The sequence below is a fragment of the Pteropus alecto genome, unplaced genomic scaffold (genome assembly GCF_000325575.1).
Source record: "Pteropus alecto unplaced genomic scaffold, ASM32557v1 scaffold5, whole genome shotgun sequence".
Lineage (NCBI taxonomy): Eukaryota > Metazoa > Chordata > Mammalia > Chiroptera > Pteropodidae > Pteropus > Pteropus alecto.
The window spans coordinates 6,756,461-6,780,833 of record NW_006441953.1 but is presented as its reverse complement, the minus strand read 5'-3'; the positions used below and the strand labels follow the sequence as shown (position 1 = coordinate 6,780,833).

The 24,373-nt window shown below is 35.1% G+C and overlaps 1 protein-coding gene across 2 annotated transcripts in view; it reads left to right on the top strand.

Annotated features, from left to right (window-relative positions):
• COL25A1 (collagen type XXV alpha 1 chain) overlaps nt 1-24,373 on the top strand; it is a 404,747-nt gene that overhangs the window by 285,814 nt on the left and 94,560 nt on the right. Inside the window, exons 8-10 of one of the 2 annotated variants that reach the window (XM_006918911.1) lie at nt 6,856-6,927; nt 7,690-7,797; nt 10,203-10,238. In XM_006918911.1, coding sequence (XP_006918973.1) covers nt 6,856-6,927; nt 7,690-7,797; nt 10,203-10,238 — 216 coding nt within the window. Of the gene's footprint in view, nt 1-5,818; nt 5,879-6,855; nt 6,928-7,689; nt 7,798-10,202; nt 10,239-24,373 lie in introns of both variants that reach the window. The other variant, XM_015594880.1, reaches the window with a different exon arrangement.

Here is a 24,373-nt window from a genome sequence, read left to right as displayed (position 1 = left end):
GTTATCTGCAAGCTCCATGAAGCCTGGGATAAATATTGCCTTGTTTATGGCAAGATCCTATTAAATTCTTCTTGAATAAATGAATGAGTAAATGAGAATGAAATTCAGAGACTGGATTTATGGAAAGTATAATTGCTGAGAAGGTAGACTCAGGGTGCGAATCTCGGTTTTCCTACTTACAGTTATGTGGGCAAAACTCTTAACCTCTTCATGCCTCCAATTCCTCATCTGTCAGATGGTTGTTGTCAGGAATAAAAGAGTTAATGTTTGTAAAGCTCTTAGACTAATACCTGGCACATAGTATGTATCATATGAATGTTGACTACTATCATTACCATTGTCCTCATTGTTTATTATCGCTAAGAAACCCTCAGACAGGACTGTTCTCTTGATGTTCTAACAGAGAGAACAGCTCTGATCCAATGATAGCAAAGTTTATATAAATAAAATTGATACAATTTTATTTTGGCATGATCTTCCAGACTTCTTAGTGTTTTATTTGTCTTCCCTGTATCCTGCATCTACACTACTGTGGTTCCCTCAGGACCATGCTTCTTCAGGAATCTAACCTCTTTTCATCTTCTGTTGGCCTTTCTTAGCTGTGTGTCCTTAGGAAACACAGCAATAACCCCTGGAATCCCTTATTAGATCATATATAACAACTAGAGCCTTTCTCAGTAGGTGAAGTTTAGGCAGTTTTTCTTATACTTTACACTTACCAATGTTGAAGTTTATCTGCCATCTTTCTGTTTATTCACAGATCTTTTGCAGTTTATCTTTACTTAGCATTTTAGTTGCCATAGTATTTAATGACATTTATTAATGTAAGGATTACATTGCTCTCTTTTTCTTCTAAATCATTTGTAAATTCACACTTATCATTTACATATAAAAAGCTAATTTCTGGGGTGACTGGGGTTAACATTTATGATAGCATAAAATAGAATGGAACTTAGAGTATCAATAAAAAACTTTTTGAGCCAATATTATATAATTCAATTATAGAAACCCAGTTCTTTCCATAATTAGTACTTCCATAAGGCAGTCTTTTTCAGTTATAAATTCAGTTTTTCACAGACCCAAATGCTCCTATTATGGTTTTTCAAAGGATTCCTTTATCTATTTAGAGCTTTATATAGTTAATTTTTCTATTCAGACATATTATACCATCTACTGCAATATGGAATGATTTAACAGCAAATTTCTTTCTCTTAAATTTCTTTTCTTTCCTTATTTAGCCTTCTAACAGTTCCTGCTGTTAAACTAAAGTTATTCTTTTACCTAAATATTTTTGCATTCATTTATAATATTTCCCCATCTGGTCTCTCTTAGCTAGAAATCATTTTATCAACTTCTAGGAATATTTATCCTTATTTATGTTGCATACATACCCTCTGTAATGGTTGTGTTGTAATGCATGATGTATTTTGGACAAACAGAATCATGATACTGTTTACATTATCGAGAAACTCAGAGATTCTCATTTCTCAGCAGAACACATTTTTTCTTCCGATATGATTTGCTGTTGGGGTCCCTTATCCACCTTTATAATTAAAATAATAGTTTGTTTTTTCCTTCATACCTCTATAACCTCTGGTAGACATACTTCCTGGACTTATCAGTGCACACTAACTGACATTGGCCATTGTTAGCTTATTTTTACTCTGGGTCATTTATATACATTTATACAACACAATTAATGATGCAATAAACAGTGAGGTCAAGTATGTGCGTCTATCATTTTGAATCATTTGCTTTTACAGGAGAGAGTTAGCATTCCTCCTGCTTCTACAACTGCTTTATATTAATCCTCTATGTAGTTGCGTCTTCCTCTGCTCATCCCTTAAATTAAAGTCTTTCCAAGTGTTTTTTTCCAGGTATGTTCTGCCTACAGCTTCTCTCCATGACTTCACACAGCCTTGTGACTCATGATTCCCACCTGTCTCCTGACTATTTTATGTGTATATCCAACCCCTGCCCCTTGGCTGTCCATAGACAACTCCAATTTGGCAAGTCCCTAACTGAATTCATCATCTGTAACCACCTACCTGCCCAGAAAACCCAGTCTCTTCTAGTATTCCCTCTACCATCTTCTTTGTTCCTCAAGCAATAGACCAAGAACTGTTCTCTGCTCCTCTTTGTCCCCTATGTTCTCAGCCAAGCAACAAGTCCTGCAGATTACACCTCCTTAATATCACTTGAAACTATCGATTTGTCCCTCCTCTAGTTCTAGGACACAGTCCCTCACCTAGACTACTGTAACATTTTCCTAAACAGTCTCTCTGTGTTTGGTTTTCTTCTTGCTCTGCCAACTGCCATCCTCTTGTTGGGAAGATCTTCCGTGGCTCCTCAAACCCAGTGTTGGGTGCCCGTGTTATTTCCTTTGTAGCCTCTCTACTTCTCCGTCATAACAGTTATCACTCCGTATGATTACTGCCTGCTTATTTTTTCTCATTTCCCCACTAGATGTTAAACCCTGTGTGAACTTGGGGTCCTGCTCACCATTTGATCCCCAGGGCCTAACACAGCGACTGCTGCACAGAAGGCACTCAATAAATACTTCTTAAATATTGTGGAATGTTAGTCAATTTTTAAGCTTTCTAATATTTAAACTACAAATAAACTAGAAAGACATTATAAACACGTAAGTTGCATGATGACAAAGTCTGAAATGTGAAATCCTGGATTGAATTTCTGGCTCTCTTATTGCCTCACAGAATACTTTTGACAAAACACAAAATTTTCTCACTGTAGTGTAATCATATAACACTCATCATTACTGAGCACACAATAAAAATGACCATAGCATCTTGAATTTATGTCTTCTAAGTAGTTGGAAGTATTTCTTATGAATTATTTATTTGTTCATCATCCCTTTGAGGTAGGCTTCATCTTTCCTTCTAGAAGGTACTAAAGGAAGATAGAACTCCCTCTGTAATGGTGTGAAAACACTGGTTCTCAGATCGTTACCTACTTCACTGCACATCAGGAAGATTCATGAAGGAGTCCAGGTCTTTAGACTCTCAGGAGGAAAATGTGTCATGTAGAGTAGTTTTATGCTCTTGTATATCCGATTTAAGAATTCAAAATATTTGGGGGTAAAAAGTGTACAAATTATTTTAGTATTTCAGCTTATTCCTGGACTCTTTCTCCATGTTTTTCTGGAGACACACTTTTTTTCCACACCCACTCAAACCATCTGTGTACCAGGCAAATTTTCCAAGATGTAACACCAAGTAAAATATGTGAATTCCATTTATTTAGAAAGAACTATGACTAATGACACTGTGGGAAAATGGCACAGTTAATGAAAAAGTGCTCTTTCTGTGTGAATAGCTAGGGGAGCCTAGCAGTCATGGCCACATGAAGCCATGACCTACAGATAAGCATTCAGCGCCAGTGCTTTTCAGCCTTACTCTCCAGGGGCCACCTGCAGGAAGCAGACACTCAGCTCTGTGTCTACGTGTGATCTGGAGGTCACCCCCGATGAGAAGAGGTTCTCTACCACCAGCAAAGAGTAAAATTTTGAAAAGTGTGCGAATTTTACATTCTTCTCCAAATTTTGTCAATATTTGCTTTACATAAAAATGTTTAAAATTATTTACCATTAATTAAAATTGACTCTTAAGGAAAGTATACCATGTTTACCATTGCCTTTAGACACTCCCAAGACCCTGGCATGTACCCTTCAAGTATTACCCTAATTTGAAAAGCACGGGGTCCTAGGACATTAAAGCCCAGGCCATAAGATTTTTGTTACAATTTAAGAGAATTCCTCTCCATGTCTCCTTTCTACTTTGCTACATGTAAACTCCTGAAGCCCTTTTGCCTAGATCAGTAATGAAGTCTTTATAATGTAGCTCTAAGCGCCTAAGTGGTAGCATGTTCACAGTTAAGATGATTGAGGAACATAAAATCACCTTCCTCAGAGAATTTCTATTTGAGGAAAAGGATCCGTCTGAGGTGAGAAATACCTATCCACCTTCTCTTTAGATCTGGTTAACACTGGAAACCAAACTAAAGTATTCTAAAACAATACTTTCTTTTGAACATTTAGAAAATATGATCAAACTGTAAACTGGTCATGCTCAGATATGAGTACAAGAAGTGACTTATTTATATATTCAAATTTCAAAACATTTGTAAGGCCTACCATGTGTGCTGTTAAATTTTTTTTTAATTTTGAATTATTTTTGTTAGATAATCCTGTTTAAAGTGACATTATGATTTATCGCCACTAATCAAGATTCTGATCCCTCATAGACTTCTTGTTTGTATCTGTTTTTGTTCTTTGTTACATAAATATGAGGTTTATATATAAAATTCTGACTGTGTAATATAGGGCTAATGAGTCACAGATGGAAAGATGCTGGCACATTACCATCTAATAACATTTTAAACTCATATTCCATAGTAAAACAAAAGCAAATTGTACACATCTGTTTTCCAACTTGTAGCATTTCTGAATTTGCGTAGAGTCTATGCTTAAAAGACTTTTACTTAGGGAGAAGAAAAAGAGGATACAGGTCACCTTGAAACTACCCAGCCATTTAATAGCCTTATCAGAAAGGATTTGGCTAAAGGGATACGATTTCCTCTGCTTTGCTTCCTGAGAAGGCCCAGCTCTAAAGAATGAGAATCAAAGGCATTAGTGCTGAAGAGCTGTCTCATACTAAAAACATAATTCCTTAAAATGAAAAAAAATATTCATAATAAGGGGGAAAATATGGGAGAAAATATACCAAAACTAGTAAAATTAAAAAACTAAAAATTTTCTGGCCTTTCCTAAAAATATTCTCAAAATAGATTTGGGCAGGAAGAGGGGACAATGAAAAGGAAAGAAGGTAGAAAGGCAGCCTGAAGACCCTTGAGGCCATTTATTGCCGTGGTTGGTGTTTGTTTTATTTGTGTGGTAAACGTGCTCTGTGTGAAAAAAAAAGGGGGGGATAATAAAGGCTCCAATATGACGCGTTGTTGGAAAAGAAATAGAACAAAGGCAAAATTTCTCTCTCAGACCTACCCAATTCATAATGCCTGTGAGGATGAGTTAGTACAGTTAGTGAAGCACAGGACTCCAAAATTTCTCTCCCCCATTCTCCTTGGTTCAGGAATTCAAAACCACCTTTTTGCTTCAAGGGGTTGTGTGAACTGTCAAGTTCTTTTGGAAAAGTTATGTGACAGAAGTAATTACTACAGAGTGTGACCATAACTCCCTCTGACATGAAATACACATGTTATAAGAGACAGATTTCCATCTACCACCTCTGCAGGAATTCCTGAAACAGGAAAGATCTGAGAATCATCATATAATTGGAGAGAGAAATTTTGATATGTGGGTGGTAAGACTCTGTTTTGTGAGGCATACTGCATTTATTCTGAGAAATAATATTTTGATCTGACTGCAAAATTCTGTTCATGGTAGTCCAAAAAAGAATTAATACAAATATTGTATGTCCTGAGTTGTAGAGTAAACACAATATCAATAAGGGGAAATTGCAGTGTTGTTTATATAACAGTGTCTGTAGTTATCTCCATTTCGTACTAACATTTTATATGTAAGATTCCAGACATGTTAAAAGTGTATACACAGATCTAATTGTACGTGCCGCAAGAAGCAGGTACAAGGAGTTCTCAACTGGGCCATTGCCTTTAAGGAATGGTTCATTTGGGAGCCTTGATTTTATTTATGGTACGTCAAGCAAGGCAAGACTTAGAGCTGGGTCAGGGTGGTGTTAGGTACGTACTTGTTTTGTTTGTCCACCGGTGAAATGTCTGTGTGACGTTTGTGTCATGTTTTGGTGCTGTGCCATGTCCATAGGGTCTGCCAGGCTTCCCCACAGTTGCTGCTCTGCACAGTAATCAGATCCTCACCGTCAAGGTTTGTGGTTGGCATCCATGCCCACTCCGTCAGAGCCTGCAACCAGCATAAGCGAGCAAGAACAGCTAGGTTGATTTGCCAAGTGTCACTGCTCCCTTTAATCATACACATCAGGTTGCTGGGTCCTTGGGACCTCACCTACATCAGTGAGGTCAAATATATATTAAGAAGGAAAATCTTGAGCGTATAAGAGAGGAAGATATTGAAGTTGAGCAGGGACAGTGAAGAGAGGCAGGCACGACTCTCTAGGACTGTGCCACACCTCAGTGGTTTAATTTGCATGCATTGCAAAGCTCTGTGATATTTTTCAGTCAATTAAATAATCCTGATTACTTTGGACTTTGGCATCAATAAAATGACAGCCACGTTCATGCCACATTATGCTGGTTGACAAGTCTGATGGAAATTGAACTGGCACTTTGTCTGTGGACTTTCTGCTCAAAGTGCAGAATGCAGGTGGCTTGAGCTTACCTGGTTCTTTAATATACTACAGTAAAGGCCCAACACCCACAGCAAAATGATGGGATGATTACTTTGGACTTTGGCATCAATAAAATGACAGCCACGTTCATGCCACATTATGCTGGTTGACAAGTCTGATGGAAATTGAACTGGCACTTTGTCTGTGGACTTTCTGCTCAAAGTGCAGAATGCAGGTGGCTTGAGCTTACCTGGTTCTTTAATATACTACAGTAAAGGCCCAACACCCACAGCAAAATGATGGGATGCAAAAAAAAAAAAAAAAAAAAGATTCATTTTTACTAAAAATCTGGTCTTACCATCTTGTTTCAGGGTTATATTTCTTTCAAGAAGAAACAAAAGGTCTGATGTCAGACACAAGTGCCAGTTCTATTTTATTTAATAGTCATTATAAGGCTAATGTGTATATCTTTATTTCTTTCTTGGGGCCTTCTGATGTCTATTCTTCAACTCTCTCATCTCTGAACTTCAACCTTTGACCTCACCTGACTGATCAGATGGTGTTTCCTAAAATCAATCATGGGTTTCTCTCTGCTGATCAGCAGCTCATTAAACGCCGCCTGATTAAGGTAGTGCTTATTCTTGCTCAAGTCTGATTTCTTCTTTGCATTCAGTTATTACTCTGTGTACTGTTGCTTTGCCATTTATCTCTCGTGTGTGGGGGTGGGGTGGGGGTAAGGATGGGAGGGTATTTATTTGGAAATATTTTAAAATAAAATTATGTTTGGTAAACTGCATTTGTTTGAAATATATATGAAATTACCAAAATAAAAAGGCATTAAGAGCCTACATAGGTTCTTTTAATTTAAAAAAAAAAAAGAGAGAGAGAGAGACAACTTAAGTTATATCTAGTTATAGACCCAGTTTCTACGGTCTCTAGCTTTGGTAATGTATAAATTATTATACAGCATGACTATGCTGTATGCTTAATTTTATAGGTTATGAAAAAGTAAACACATTTGTCCAGCTTCAAATGCAGCCATTTTATTAAACAAGGTAGATATAACTGATGCAGCATTGTTGTGAATAAAGTTATGCAAAAATTTTATCCTAGCTCTGAAAAAGTGATAATAGACACACGATTTCCAAGAGCTGAGAGTGCTGTTTCCTGAGCTGCTTTGATTTTAATAGCTCTACTCTGCTCGCCCAGCATGAATATTTATTTGATCCCTGCTGGCAGGCAAATTGCCTACAGGCTTCATGTTTCTGGTTGCTCTGGTTCTTTCATAGTGTAAATGTGGATTAGATAATACAAATTTTAAGCGTTGAAAATAAGACTTGGGTCTTTATCATTTCTGGTCATGGTTGGTCTGTCCCCTTCTCCACTGTAGGGTGACCAAGGACAGGCTGGACCTCCAGGCCCCCCAGGCCCTCCAGGCCCAAGAGGGCCTCCTGGGGACACAGGGAAAGATGGCCCCCGTGGAATGCCAGGAGTGCCCGTGAGTTGCTTTTTGGATTGGTTGTTCTCACAGGTTTTGTTTTGTTTTGTTTTAAGGGCTGAGAATTGGGATGGAGTGGGTTTGGGAGGGGCCGTAGACTTAGGGGGTCAAGTGAGTGGAGTGGGTTGAGGAAAGTGGGCTGCTGAGAAAGTCCCCAACCAGAGAGGGCACTGCCAGCAGGATTCTGCTTTACCATTCAATCTATGGGAACTCACACAAACCACAGAGAAACCTGGAGACAGCAACTAAGCTGGTTTTCAGGTAAGCCTCCAGAAGTCTGTGATTGGAGAGCCTGATGCCACTTGTGACCTGTCTACCATAGAGTACATCAGTGCCTTTGGTTTAGGTGGGAAACTAGATTGAAAACTAGTTGGGAGATTCAGGACATTTTCAAAAGGATCAATAGCAGAGACAGTAAAGTCCCACATGATTTATGGAAAGTAAAGAAGTTAAATCTAATATTTAATCCTTTGTAAATAACTTGACCAAAAAGAATTGCTAATAAAATAGTAAAAGTTTAAAACATCAGTGGGTGGGGTTTCAATATTATTTGTCCTTTGTGTGTGAAGCTTATCAATAGAAATGATTTTAAAGTGAATTCCATTACCCCAATATATTTCACAAAAAAATAAAAGCAATCTTAATACTTAGATTTAAATACGAAGTTACTAAGTACTCAGTTACTAAGACTGGTCAAGTGTCAATAATATAGCAGTACAGGACACTAGATAAATGGTTTAGTTCGGTAGAGGCAACCCAGAAATTTAAAGAAATACATGGAAAAAGTAAAAATATTTTACACATATTTTGAAATTAGGATTCGAAATTCAGGTTTATTGATGAATTAAATTATTTAATGTATTGCTTTAACTTATTTTCATTAGTGTTTTTATAGTCCAAAAGTAATAACGAGACTATCCATAAAGTAGAAAATTTTGAAAATAAAAATAACCAAAAAGAAAAAAATTCAGCCACAGTCATTAATGTTTTGGTATAGTTTATTTTTATATTCATATATTGTGTATTTTTTTTAAAGAATGATTCTCTGTAAAACTATAGCGTACTTTAAAACTTTTCTGAGACAACCTTCTATAAGCACTATTTCTCTTTCTGAAAGCTGCTGTTAGTTGTTGTATGAAATGAGAAATTAACTTGCAACATATGATTTACTGGTTGTTAGGACTGTTTTCACTGAACCATCAGAGATAGTGGTTTTATCTTAAAACCGTCTTCTAATGTCTATTCTCTTGGGATGATGTCTCAAAAGATAGAAACCACAGCTTTAGGGATATTTAAAGCTCCCTGATTGATTGCTTGTTGCCAACAAAGATACAATGGGTGTCTCTTCAAATAAGAGTAGTTAAAACTATTTTGATGGTACAGAATTAGTCAGATCATTGGGTATTGTATACTCGACAGAAAATTCAAGGCATAAATTACTTTTAAGAAACAAGATAAAGTTGAAGTATGACAAATTATAAACCACCCAAATATTATGTCATACTTTAAATGAATGTAGTTTATTCATCTAAGGAAGAAATAGAACTTTTTACATAAAGGTATGAGTATTTTTTTAATTCCACAAATATAATTTGGACTGAATTTACAGTCTCAGAGTTGATTTTTATAAACTACTATAACCACGGGGAAAGATTTTATTAAAATAAACTGAGAAGTACTTATTTTTGAAGTCTGACAACATCTTGGCATTACAAGCACGGTTTTTCCAAAAAATACCTGTAGCCAACGACTGTCATTATAATAGTATAACAAAACATGATAAGGAATTCTGTATAAATCTTAGTATTAAAAAGTTATGGCAGTGATATGGCATGGCAGAAAATCTTATTTTAATATATGCTATCAATTTTATTAAAGTATGTTACTTCAGCCATTATTAATCCAGGATAACCAAAATTCAAAATCAATCTATGCTCCTTTTTTAATTTCATTCCTGCACTAAGAGCAATTGTCTCATTCTCCTGTATATGGAATTTTTGAGTCCTCATAAAGAGGACCACGTCATCATCTTGTGTCATTATAAATAGGATATAATAAATGAGATATTACTGTAATTGCAATTAAATGTTCTTCTAGGACCATTTATTGACTTACAATATAATCACTCTTACCAATTTTATTTAGAATACATTCTGGCATAATCTTAAATCTCTGCTATAACCTAGACTCATTTTATTAAATTCTAAAATGTTTATAAAATGCATTCGAAGAAAGAATATTGGCTTTCTTTTCATTGCATTGTGTTTGCATTCCTCTACTAGCCTGAAAAGTATATTTGACATTGATATACCTCAGTGAGTATTGTGAAAAAGAAAAAAAAAAATGATTGGAATGGTTTTTTAATGTTGATAGCATTAATAAAATTATCACTGTTCTTTTTTAAGGGTGAACCAGGGAAACCAGGAGAACAAGGCTTCATGGCAAGTATCTCAATTTATCTTTTTCATTAAATTCTATAAATTTCCACAAAATTTCTATAAAAAATAATGGAAGTCCTAGTTATTCAAAACTGTGGTCAAGATTATGTATAACAAATGTATCTGTCATATGACTTATAAGAGAGTGAAAATTAGTAAAAGTTAAAAAGTAGTATGGCTTATTATAAAGTAAAGGCCACAAGACAACACATCTACAGAACCAACACATGAGAAAAAGAGAGGGAGATTCTAGGTAGGAAGAGTGACAGGGAGAGGCTCAGGAGGGTCAAAGGAGAGAATTTTCTTTTAGCTGCTGTGCTGTAAGGGCAGTTAAATTCAGTGACATGCCTGTTAGCTTAAATAAAATGAGTTTCTAAGGGATCAGATGTGACTAACTGTAAATTAGTATAGTAAACCCTCCACAGTGATTCAAGGAGTTTTTCTTTCGTCGAAGGGCTCCACTCAGAGAGAAACAGTTGTGCCTTCTTGATCTCTGTCATTAAAAAAGATCATGAAATGATTGCATGTGGACTGGCCCGTAGACACGCCGGTCTCCATCCCTCATGACTGTTTATATTTTGCTAGTGAGAGAAGTTGGGGCAGCTTGCTGAGCCGTGAAGAATAGAAGCCTTTCAACCTGACTCTCTTTGTCTCTCTCTTCCCTGTCACTGGAGCTGCCTTTCTGATATATTTCATGACATCAACAATATTGGGAAACACAGGGTGACACTCTAATAACCTGAATTCCACAGGACAGCTATGTCTCATACTTGTCCTGGATGCAGTGATCACAATAAGCTTGATCATGTCCATTCTATGTAATATGTGACATGCAGCATGCAGGTGTTCAGGTTATAAAACTTATTTTTAAAAAAACAGTTAGCTAAATCCTAGTGAAACTGATGCACAGGAACACAGAGTTGGTCAAGAATTAAAACAAATGTGTGAATGGGTTAAAGGTCAAAGTCTTCTCTGAGCACTGGATTCCTTCAACAGCCCTCTGGGGGATATACTCACTGAGCTGTAGTCATAGTTGGTGAAACGAAAATGCCCTGGGACCAAAACTGACCCTCCGCCTGGAAATTCTCTGTTTCTGATCTATGATATCAAGATAGGTATTTGATACAGATAATTTGGGGTGGAGAGTTACCATACCGAATTCTTTTTAAATAGCATAAAATGAAGCAAAAACAAAAGATCATATGTAAAAATTAAACAAAACATTAGTCATTAGTGGTAAATTTGCATACAAGAGCATTAGCTGTCAGGGTTATAGGGTCACCGAAAGTGAAGTTTTCTTGGAAAACGACAATATAAATTTTGAAATTGCTTTAGGCAGTCGAATGCACCTGTGATTTCAATACTGGAAAATGGTCAAAACATATTCCTCCCAGACATTCTTATATTGAAGGCTATTTGGGACTCTTAGGAGCCCTTGTTTGTTCCCACGTATGCACATCCTATCGGATTTTTATTATTACCATTGGCTTTCTACCCTGATGCCCACTGCAGCATACTAATATACAATACTCTAAAATAACAATGGATGTTTTTTAAACCACAATCTTATCTTCCTTAAATTCATATATTCTTTCTAGAATACATGATGTGAATAACAACTTAATCCCATTTCCCTAAAATTCCTAGCTTAATATCATTAAATATAATGTTTCATCTAGTCTTAAATGAATTGTTATTATCTTAGTGTGATCCAGTTTCCCATTTCTTATAGCAGCTTTTGAGGTGAAGATGATCCCGGGCATTTTTTCTATAAACTTCTGTCTTTAAACTCTTCAAATTTAGTTCATATTCTCGTTTTAAAAAAGCAGCTAAGATGTGTAGAGCCAGAGGGAAGATAGAGTAACCAAGAGGATTATTTTATAAACTATATAAATGTCTGACCAATGTACTGTATACTTGAAACTAATAATAAAATAAAATAAAATGCTAAAAAAAAGCAGCTAAGAAACTTAACTGAAATCACAAATGTTCAAAGGATATGTGTAATATAATGATCTAATGTACTGTTTTTAAAGATGTAAAATCCATTTTTAAAAGAAAACTTCTATAATAAAGAAAAATAGACAGATCATAAGTCTACATCTCAGTGAATTTTCACAGTGAACATAACTATGTAACCACCAACCAGGTCAAGAAATAGAATACCATACCCCAGAAACTCCCCTTTACCCTCCAGTCACCACCCCCTCTTCCTAAAGTTTACTACTATTCTGACTTCTGCCACCACAGATTAATTTTGCCTGCATTTGAATTTTACATTAATAGAATTCTACAGTATGTACACTTTTGTGTCTGGCTTCTTTTGTTCAACATTATATTTGTGAGATCATCTACCTCTGTTTTAATAGCCTTCACAGATGGTTAAAAAAAAATCAGGAGGAAGAACCTTACTTCCTTGACTACTCCGTTAAAACTACATCACTCAAATAGCAGTAAATGAATGAATAGTCTGTCTGACCTTGGGCAAGTCACTTAACCTCTCAATTTCTCATCTGTAAAGAAGGGATAATAATATCGTCTCTGCCTCCCTTACAAGGTTGCCAAAGACAAATGCAATAAATTAGGGGAAAGCACTTTAAAATATATAACGAAGAACTATATGAGTATGTTATTATTATTATCACTCAATTGTTCCCTCTAGAGTAAATTACAGGTGAGCATGGATTTCTATAACAGATGTATTCTTGTAAAGTTCTGTATGAATCAGATTTTCATAAATCAACATATCTTAGATGTGCTGGAGAATTTTGCTATTTAAAACAATCCTATTTAGAGTCTTTTTGTAAAGCAATGTAATCCCCTAATTCTTCTTCCCAGAAAACTGAATTTTTTTTTCTATATTTGCTTGAAGTGAAAGATTTCTATGATTTAAAAAGCTATCATTTTAAAAAAACACTATTTATGTTTGTTAAGTTAAATAGCACCTGTATATATTAACCAATCTCAAAAAGAGAATGGGATACTGGAAATATAATACTTTTCATGAGGAGAAAATTCTCCTTAGAACGTTTATTTTTTCTTTTAAATAATGTGTGTGTGTGTGTGCGTGTGTTGAATCAAAGTCTGGTAGAAAGAAAAGTATATTATACTAGTAGTTCTGGCCTCAAAACTACTTAGGAGCGTATGACCATAATCTGTGATTCTTTTTTCTGATTGATAACATGTGGAAAATTCTTTTCTTACCTATCTCACTGGGTTATGGTAAGAAGCAAGTAAAGTAATAATAATGTGAAAATGTTTTATGAACTACAAAGAGATCCATAAATAAGAAATATTATAGTTAAAACAAAAGCCTGGTGACACAACTTGGCATACAGAAAGACCACGCTATGAAACATAAGGGCTAAGAACAGTGTGGTTATAGCCATCAATGAAATTACAGTGTGTCAGATACTGCGATGATAGTGCAACTTACTCCTTTTGTCCTGTTGTCATCGTAGTTTTTTTGCCTTCTCTTCTATATCCCATCATCTTACAGTATCAATTTTTCATAAGACTCCTCTTCTCATCTACCAGCTTCAATAAGGAAAGATAAAAAATACCATTGCTCTCATCTTTTTCACAAAACCCCCTAGGTTTGTTGGTTTGTGTGGTAGAGGAGTGTTTGCTTACCTGAGGGTCTTAAGAGGCACCGGAGAATTCTTAAAATTTTAGATGTCCCTGAGGATGAAATGAAAAAACTAGGAACAATCTAAAATTAGCTCTTACAAAATTGTTTGAGTGTGTCAGGTGGGGAGTTTGTCTTCCTAATCCAGGATGTATATTTTATATTGAAAAAATAATTATCTGAAGATTAACAGCATCTCTGATAGAATAAAGAAGACCTACTGCTCAAGCAGCTCCACATTTACTTAATCCTGCTGTGTGTCTATTCTGTAAACATGACCTTTGGGTTTTCTGAGAAGTTCAGAATGAGATTTTAAAAGACAGAATCTTGAGCTAAAATAAATTGGACTCCATCTAAATAAAGAGAGAACTGCTCTAGCTCATAAAACTAGATTCAAGCATGAAAGCCAGGACCGACCACAATTGGAAGTGCTAATGTTCTAAACCCTAGCACGAGTAATCCTTATTTTTCAGTTTTTCAGTTAAAACAGTATTCTTGAAGGTATCTTCTTTTTGGTATTCTCACTATTTTTTTCTTTTGACAAATGTGGAAGTTCTCAAAAGCGCAAAAGATAGATGGCACACACACACACACACACACACACACACACACACACACACACCCCAACTAGTCCCAGTTTACTGAAAATTATTTTTTGATCCAAAGGGTATATATCCAAGGTTTCATAGACCAAATTACTTTCCCTGCTCTGAAACTCTTTTTTTTCATTTCTCTTCCTCCCCCACAAATATATGCAAACTCCATAGTGTATCCATTCATTTCTTTCTGAATTATGAGTACTTAAAATGCCATTTGTTGGGCCCTGATGGTGTTTGAGAGTTCAAACCAAGAAAAATTTCGCTGTTATTGTTTCATAAAGTGAAATTTGGACTCCATCTTAGAGGTCACAGATATTTTCAGTTTATTTTAATTTTGCCTGCAACACATTTAACACATTCGAATGTAGTGAATACATATAGTGCCTTTTTGTTAATTAATAACATAAGCATAAATAATTGCTCCTGCTTCATTTAAAATGCAATTGAAATAACCAATATGTGAAGATTTACTTTAAATACATTCAGTTGTAATGCATTGCCATCCCACAGATCTGATAAGACTCATCATTTTACTTAATTGTACTTGCTCTGCCAGCTATCTTGATCAGCAGGATGGCAGACGGCAGAGACAACAGCAGGCTTATCTTCCTGATTTTAGTCTGGCAGAGAATGCAAAACTTCAAACCTTTAAATCACAAATAACAAAAATGACCCAAATCATCTTAGCATACTTAGTTATTAGTCTAGATGTTCACCATAAAACCTTGTTTGGTAAAACTGTGTACTTCAATTGTGCACATTGCCTGCTGGGATGGCTTAGCAACCGTTCTAATGCTATATTATCCTCGCTTAAGCTTATTGTCCATGAAGTTCACGAAATGGCACACCAACAGAGCCTTTTTTGTCTTCTTGGTGCTTTCGTCCAGAGTCTGTAATGCTTAGCTTTCCAAATGAACCAAGTGAAAATAGGTAAGACAAGCAACGCTTTCTCCTTCTGGTGCTATTTCATGCCCCATCCAGTTGCCCACCTCAAGGGAACTCACTCTGTGAGCATAGACTTCTATAGCGGTGTCTAAAGGTCACTTTAACATGGTAATGGACAGGCACATTTGACTTTGCTTTATAGCAGGTTTGGTCTCCTAGAAACAAAAAGTCAACTTTTGAGGGAACATTTTCAGTAGTGATTTAAAAACACAAGTAGCATAAGTATGAGAAGATAGTCTAAAAGACTGAAGAGATGACTGCATTCTCTATCTCTTTTTGTTTTTCTTAAAAACTTTTAGATTGTGAATCAGCTCTATTTTTTTCATATACTGTTCTAGTTAAAGGTCCAATAACTCTATTTAATGAATGAATTAAGATATCTAGGCTTTAGATTCCTCATCTATGAAAGTGGTGAGACTAAATGATATCTAAGTCCACTTCTAGCTCTAAAGTCCTTCATCCTACTGTGTTTTCATTATTAATGCACAGACACATATTATATAGTCATTTACCCATGTTACCTATGCACACTTATATTCTGTAAATAATTAGATTCATTGAACAATAATTATATATTTTAATGGAAGAAAGCCTTAAAAATTGTCTCCTTCAAACCTATAATTAACTTTTCTAGTTATCATTTTTTTTAACTTTAGAATCCAACCTGCTGTAGCTAAACTGATACAAAATATGTCACTTTTGTGTGGGGATATTAATGAAATTATAATTAATCTCTTTTACCAAATTCTTATATCTCATCATTAGATTAAGAAGAAACTTCAAAATAAAGTTGGGTCCATATAAGGCCTGTGCCTTACATCTGCAGATTAAAGGCAAATGTACGAATTTTAGAGTAAAAATACAAACGGAAGCTCTTACACAATTTGTCTAAATATTGAAAAAGTATAAACTAAACTAATTAACTGGTACATATGTTCTATCCTCTAACCCTCATGGATATGTCCTCATAGTAACTTGGAAAGTTCAAATGTAGAATTGTTGTCTTCCTAGGAGACCCAAGCCAGAAAGTGGCGTCATTCTGGATGAGGAGAGCTGTATCCCAGTCCCAGCCCCCAGCCCTGGCCTGCTCCTTCTCTCCCACACCTTCCTCCACCCCTCAACTTGTTGAGACTCTAGCTCTCACATGTAGACATTCTGGGATGCTCACAGGGTCAAACTCCATCCATACACCTCAAAATACCCCCCTCTTCCATTTTATTATTGTGCACACCTATGGTGTGGTTCACCTTCAAAAGAACAGACCTTAGAAAGAGGCAACACATAGTCTTTGAAGCAAGCTCCAGTCATTGGAGCAGAGAACTCCAGGGTTTCTAGTATGCAAAGCACAGTCTAAGGTCGGGAGGTCAGCCACCACATGAGGAGAAGTGAACCAGAAAAGCTCTCTAAAGTGTGGGTCTCAAAGCAAGAGCTCCCTTGCCCAGGGGTAAGGGCAATACAGAGTCCATGTGTCTGAATGGTGTCAAAAAATTGACTTCCGATTTAGTCACCTCCTTCGAGAAAACTTCACACACAATCACTCACTCACACATTTACACTCCCCCAAGCTACGTTAGAAGCTGTCGTCTTCTTCACAGTATTTATCACATTATATAATAATTGTGCTTGGTATATAGGGTCTTTAATAAACTAAAAGACTGAGTGAAATCATTGAATCAAATCAGGTACTGATACAAAGGAATCAGATTTATATTTTTCTCACGACTTATGTCATTGCACACCAGGAGTAGGATTAGATAGGATAAATCCAGCAGAATTACTATAAAACTGCTTTTTCTCCTGTATCTTCTTATATTCATTCCTATATTATAGATTATTTGGAGTACGCGTGTGTTCATGAATGTGCATGGCGTAACTAAAAGATTGATTTTCATGAAGATAGTACTAATATATCAATTTCTAGTCACCCTATGTGGTTATTTTTAAAGTAAAATATATAGACGAAATCTTAGGAATGATCTAGCTTTCACTTCACAGATAAAGAAATAGCATCAGAGTGAATAAATAACTTGACCAAGGTCACAAAATAGTTGGCAGCAGAACTATGCTAGAATCCAGTTCACTTGATTGCAGTCTTATGTGTTTTATAGTCTAAATCTGCTAGATATGGACTTTCTAATACAGTAGCCACTAATCACATGTGCCTACTTAAATTTAAATTAATTAAAATTAAATAAAGTTTAAATTCAGTTCCTAACAATTGCACTAGCCACATTTCAAGTGTTCAATAACTACATGTGGTTAGTAGCTTCCATATTGGATAGAGCAATCTAGACCATTTCCATCATTTCAGAAAGTTCTGTTGGACACTGCTGATCTAGATAGAAAACAGAACTGAATAGTAGATGAGTATATATTATACTCATAAATTTAAGTCTTCTGTTGATCATTGGATTTTTAATTTTAGCAGCTAGTGTTTCTCAGCATTGTTGATTTAAAATAGGAAACACACTTATACATAATTGAATAGAAATATGTTTTGCTAAGTGTAGTGTAGGGTGATAGGCCTTTGTGAACCATAAATATGTTTCCTTTATGGTACACTAGGGAGTTATGCTTGATCACAGAGAGCAGAGGAAGCCTATTAATTTTCTTTCTTTCCAGGTCGTTTCCATTTGGGGTTTAGTAACGAGAAACAATTTATTAAATATTTAAAAGGGATGGAGTAAGCTAATTTCAGCCCTGGATATCTGGTGAAAGGTGATAGAATCTCTGTTTTGAGACCTAATCAGAACATAGATTCGCAAATACCTAGATCTATAATGAATCTGCTGGTTGTAGTTAATGCTCAATATTTAGTCTTGGGTCCTGGTTTTGTCAAGTGGTGAGAAAAATGTATTACTTCTTTAATTTCCTGAGCTTTAAGAGACCTCCGTTACAGAGGTCACAGCTTCATGATTTTGAGAAACACCAATAAATGAGTCATCCTGGTTTAATATTTTCCCCAAAAAGTCAGCACATAAGGTAGAGAAGTCAAAAATAATTTATTTTAAAAAATAATTATTTCATTTAAAACTTTTTTCATCAAATATTTATGAATTAATATAATGACAGGCCATTGTATTGATAGGATCTAAATGAGACCTGTTTTAGAGAAACTTCTTCAAATAATAGAAATTATAGAGTGATATTATTGAAATAAAAATCCCAAGTACTGAGACAGAAACAACTATCTCAAAACTGGGAACTCTTTCTAGTGATATGGGCATGATAGTTGGAGCAGTCAAATAATGGAGGAAATCCAATAAGTGGAATTTAATATTTTTTATATTCATTAATTCATTGTTTCAATTTAGTCAGTAATCATTTATTTGCTAGGCACTGACCTAGGTGCTGAGGATGTAAAATATATGGCCTGAAGAATTTGCTGCCTAGTCAAGTATATATTTTAAATATATTAAATATAGTATATGTAAATATATTAAAATATAGCCAATTGAAATGTGCTAGAGAAACTCAGAGGATAAAAACAAGCTCTGTCCGGGTGCACTGGAGAAGGCTCACAAAGGAAGTGAGTTATGACCGCTGAGACTAGAAAAATAATTAAGAACTTCACATGAAGACTAATAGCAGACTGCTTGGGAAAATACAGATGATTAAGTGTGATGGAAGACAGAGTCCATGAAAGACTCGAAATGAGATGAGGCTCTCCCATCTCAGCACTATCCCGCTCTTTTTTGTTTATGCTGTGTTCCTTTATACCCAGTTCAACTAAATCATTGGCTTTTACACTGAAAACATTTCAGCACACTCTCTCATATTCTAAACATTTCCCAGTAGTTTCTAGTTTGGCACTTCCACACACTTAGGCTATGAAATCTGAATCTTGTAAAACATTGCTTGAATTATACTCCAGACATACATATAATAGTGGCTAGAGTTTATATTCTTGACCTTCCCTCATCAAACATCCAAGTAGAACATGGAATTTTATATAAGTACATCTTAAGTGAATCCCTCTTAAGACAAATTTCCATTATTTATTTCAAATTTCCTCTTTTTATAAACTGAATTTATAGATTTTCTGATTTTGTGATGTATTTGACCAGGTTAATATCTTTCACAAAGTTAAAGTCTTTTGCACCAAACTTTCCTGGAGAAAGTTTGACACTAACATGTTATAACTTGTAAGATAGATCATATGTGTTATCATTCTTCCCTGTGAAACCAGATTTTTAAAAGTATTTTCTTCATTTTATTAAATCATGAAAAAATTCTTCACTCAAAAAGGGGATAATTTTAAATGGCTTGATAGTCTGGGACTTTTATCCTCCCCTTCACAGATGGATCACCTCTTTTTTGTTTCCTATATTTTTTATTACAGAAGCTGGTTGTATATTCTTGTATCTAGAAATGGCCAGCAGCTTTCAGAGCTTCACATTTTGCTGTTAGCCATCAGGGACAGAACAGGAACTGTGTCTGCCCCTGCTCACACAGAACATCCTTTCCTACTAGCAGGCAACCAGAACTGGCCCTCAAACACCTCCCAGGAGGCAGCCTAAAGCACATCATTTAGAAACTCTGCTTCCTGTTTAAGTAATTAATACCTCAGTTAAATTTGTGCTAACATTGGTAGTGTTAGAAAAGTTCATTAATTTTTCCCATTCCATGATCTAGCAAGCAAAGATTTTTTTAATTAAATTTTTTTAAAAAATTTGCAAACTGGAAAGTGCAACCATTTCTTAACTGCCTACTTTGAAGATTAACTTGGATTGATAATTCTACCTACTGTTTTCATGATGGCTTTCTGAAGTGCATTAGAGACCTTAGACCTACATCCACATCCATAGCACTCTGAATGTTAATGCAATCATGTAATTAAGATGATTTTTGCTTTGCTGTTTTAATATAGAAGCCATGAATTGAATTCCTCCATTCACCCTTGCAGTTACAGGTGATCTAGAGGTTATTAGAATAGGCCCATAGTGTTAGAATTACTCTGGTGAAGACAAGGGTGAAAAATCTTGTCATTCCTATTTTGAGATACTATTTATTATCAAGGTATAGAAAAAAATTTGATTTACTTTACGTATTCAGTCATTCATTTTTATAATTTTTATGATATTCAAAGCAAACACCATTGTGCTTACAGTCACCTAAAGGGCCATACAAATATGATCTCCCTTCCCTATCCATAGCCCCATCTTCTGCTCCTACCTGTAGCCTCCTTGGTGTTCTTCGAACACAGTTAGCATGTGCCCACCTCTTTGTCCTTGCTGTCCCCTTGCCTGGGGCATTCTTCCCCCTCTATATGCCTGGCCCGCTGCCTGACCTTTTTTAGAGCTCCATCCAGAAGTTACTTTCTCTTTGTTTACTGTCTTTCTCTATTCACTAGAATATAAAGTCCAAGATGACATGCATTTTTGTTTAGTTTGCTCATTGTTATATCTCCAGTGCCTAGAACATTGCCTTATACTCAATGGGCATTTGAAAACCATTAAGTGGATGAATTAATGAATTAATTCAAAAGGATTCACTGAGCGACTACTATGTGCCAGCTACTGTGCATGATAAAAGACATTTAGAGTGAAGAAAGAAGTAACCAGGCAATTACATACTGTCGGTAAATTCTATGAAAGGGGTGCTTTGAAGGACAAAAGAAGGGGATCTAACCCAAAGGGTGGGGACACTGACCTCTGAATTATAGAATCAGTGGAACAGAAAGGACCAGAGAGGAAAAAGCCTGTTGTAAAAACCAATAGCCAGGATGTAGAGATGTGAAAGCATGGCTTATGTGGTGAACTACAACTATTACAAAAGCTTGGACTTTACTCAAAAGCTATGGAAAGCCACTGAAGGTTTTTTCAGCAGAAGAAAGTATGAACCCATTAACGTTTCATAAAGCTCTGTGCAGAAAGGACTGAGGGAGACTAAAAGCAGAATGGCCCTTATGTAGATGTCACATTAGCTAGGCAAGTAAGAAGCAAGTTTGAACAAGAGTATAGCAATACAGCTGCAGTAGAGAGCCAGACTGGGCGAGGTAGCTAAAAGAGTAAGAATCACACTCTCAAGTCTGAGTAAACACACTTTTGGTAAAGACAGTCACTAAATGGGGACTATCATATTTCTTTAACTTACTTACTTACTATATTCTACATAATATTTTACATAATTTTTAGAAATGGCATCTAGTGGGGTGGGGAAAACAGGAAAGAAAATCAAGTGCACAGTGTAAATTTCTTACTTGTTTGTAAGTTTTAACTTTCATTAGCTCTCCAGCTTGGTCTTTTCTGAAAGATCAGAAAAACTGGTGTAAAAGTTCATCTGCAGACAAATTTTCAGTGGTTCATTAGTTTTTATCTTTTGAGTAAATGTATGTCCATTATGCAAAATCTTTCAATGAAAAAAGTTTATGCACTTTACAACACCCAGAACCTATATTGAAAAGAGCATATTTCAAGGTTCAAATTACATTTTAATACTTCTGGAGTTAAACTTAAAGAAATATAGCTTAATGTGTTGAGATTCTGTATGTTACACAGTTTTTAATCTTGAGACATATACAAAGAAATTATTTTGAAAAATAAAAGAGATAAGATTATTTACATATTATTTAGTTGTATACAGTGTATATGCAAATATAAAGATGCCCACCAAGAAAATGTCTAAGAAAAGAACAATATATGTTAATAAAAATGCACTGAAAAGATCGAGTCTTTGCTTGGAAAACTATTTGATCCAAACTTATTAATTCATGGGGATAAAAATAATGTAATTATTTTAGAAATTTTGAAACACTAGACAAATTGACTTTAATTTTAGGAACAATAAGAAGCACTAGTTTGACTAGTAAATAATGAACTTATGACATTCTTCATCCATGTCATTATTTGTAATGACTTTTGAAAGAAACCAAAATTATAAATAAGAAAGATTAGATAAGTTAGCAAATCATTCTATGGCATTTGCTCATTACTTTATACATTTATATTTGCACTGGAAACCACAAAACTAATCAAATGTAGACATCTTAATTAACTGGTAGCAGCATACCCTAACTTCAAAATCAATTACTGAATGACAAAGCCTTCATTTGTAAGCTTAAATTTCATGACCACAGTATCACAGATATATAACAGGATTATTAATCTAAGGATACTCAAAGCACATACCTAAAAGCAAAGTCTTGATCAGTAAAATAACTATTTGGTGTGTGTGTGTGTGTGTGTGTGTGTGTGTGTGTGTGTGTGTAAATTTACTCAACTGTATGTGCCTTCTATTCAACTTTGCTTTATTCCGAGCCTCCTCCTAGTAATAAATGACACTATCCTTGGCTTGCTACCATTTCTCCTGCCAGTGAGTTCAAAGGAGAACATGCAGATTTCTGGTAGTTGAGAATATATCCTCGGCAATATAGTTACAAATAATCCATGGGACGTGTATTCACAATTTAAAATTAATGCTATATCTTAAAAACTGCTTTTATTTTTGGAGTTTAGTAAAGATAGCAGTAGTTTCCTAATAGTGAAGAAAAAGATTTATTTTCTTTATATCAATCTTTTGACCTTCATTAAATATTGTACTAAAATATTCAAATAATATAATTTTATGGATTTCAGAATTATGAGTAGTCCTTCTAAATCTGTGATGAAATGTGATCATACAACAAATACCAAATAAGAAAATATGAGTTTCTCTAATTAAAACACTTGATTTAAAATCTGCTATTTTTATATGAAATATGCTTTTTAGGGTTATACATTGATGTAATGAAATATCTAATTTTAGTGGACAATATTTTTAAAGTGGCAAATTAGGTTTATAATGGGAAACAAACCTTTTTGAATTGAATATATACATCCTCAGTCTAAACATTAAATTAATGTTCTTTTTGTTATATGATTTCTAACATCAACATTTTAAAAAGTGAAATACTCTGGAGACACTTGGAAAAATGGAATCATAGACAATGATAAAATGCAAATCTTTTCTTCACTCTCAGATCTCCTATCATTACAACTTCCAAATTCTGCCTTTACTTAGCATTAACATTCACTTCCCAAACAATTTACCCCAGTGAGGAAATGATTAAACATGTTTATGTGCTAAGAGGAAAGGAACTAGTGGAAAGCAGGAGGCTTTGAGACAGATGCAGGGAGAATTGATTTCCTCAAATCCCCGAGGGTGGAGGCAAGGATGGATTCCAGAGTCTACACAATGCATTTGCCCGTGGAGGAATGCCTCTTCTTTCTCTGATCTAGAAAGGAGGCCCAGTGGTTCGAATTGATAAGAGACATGATGTTGAGGGAATGTACACTTGAATAGCCTCTATATTTCTCTGCAAAAACTACAAGGAGGATTTTAATTGGATGGGGAGAATGACCACACAGATATGTCAGACAAAAAGCTCATTAAGAAGTTGGTTGGTTGAATAAATCTAAAAGGTATATGAGGAGGTGATATTGTACAGTGCACGTTCAATAATCTAAAGCTGATTATATGAGGAAACTTTAGCTTTCCTGTGAGGATTACAAAGCAATTTGTGAGGAACAGATTCTTCGAATGTTCCTAAACATTGTGTATTCTTAATTTAAAAAGAAAACTATATTACCAATTCTGACTCTAATAAGCATTCTAGTGCTTTATTTAGTGATTCAGATTATGAATGTAAGATGCTGATTAACTGAAAGGTCACAAATTGAAAATAAACTAGCCATTAGGTAAGTGTAATGGAATAGCTCTTTATATAAAACAATACAGTATCTATAACTTTGTTAAAATATACTAAAATTAAAAGTATTTTTGAAGAAATTGGAAGAAAACTGCTTAATATTTTTATTTTAAAATAGATGCGAGTGGTCAGAACCATAGCTGTATCTCTCTGTGCTCTTTCCCACTGTCCCAAAGCCATGCCTTGTTCTAAATAGAGCCAACAGAATCCCAGCACTGACTTTGTGGTTGAAAAATCGCTTATTCTCAGAACTGCCAAATTTCCATTTTATATTTGT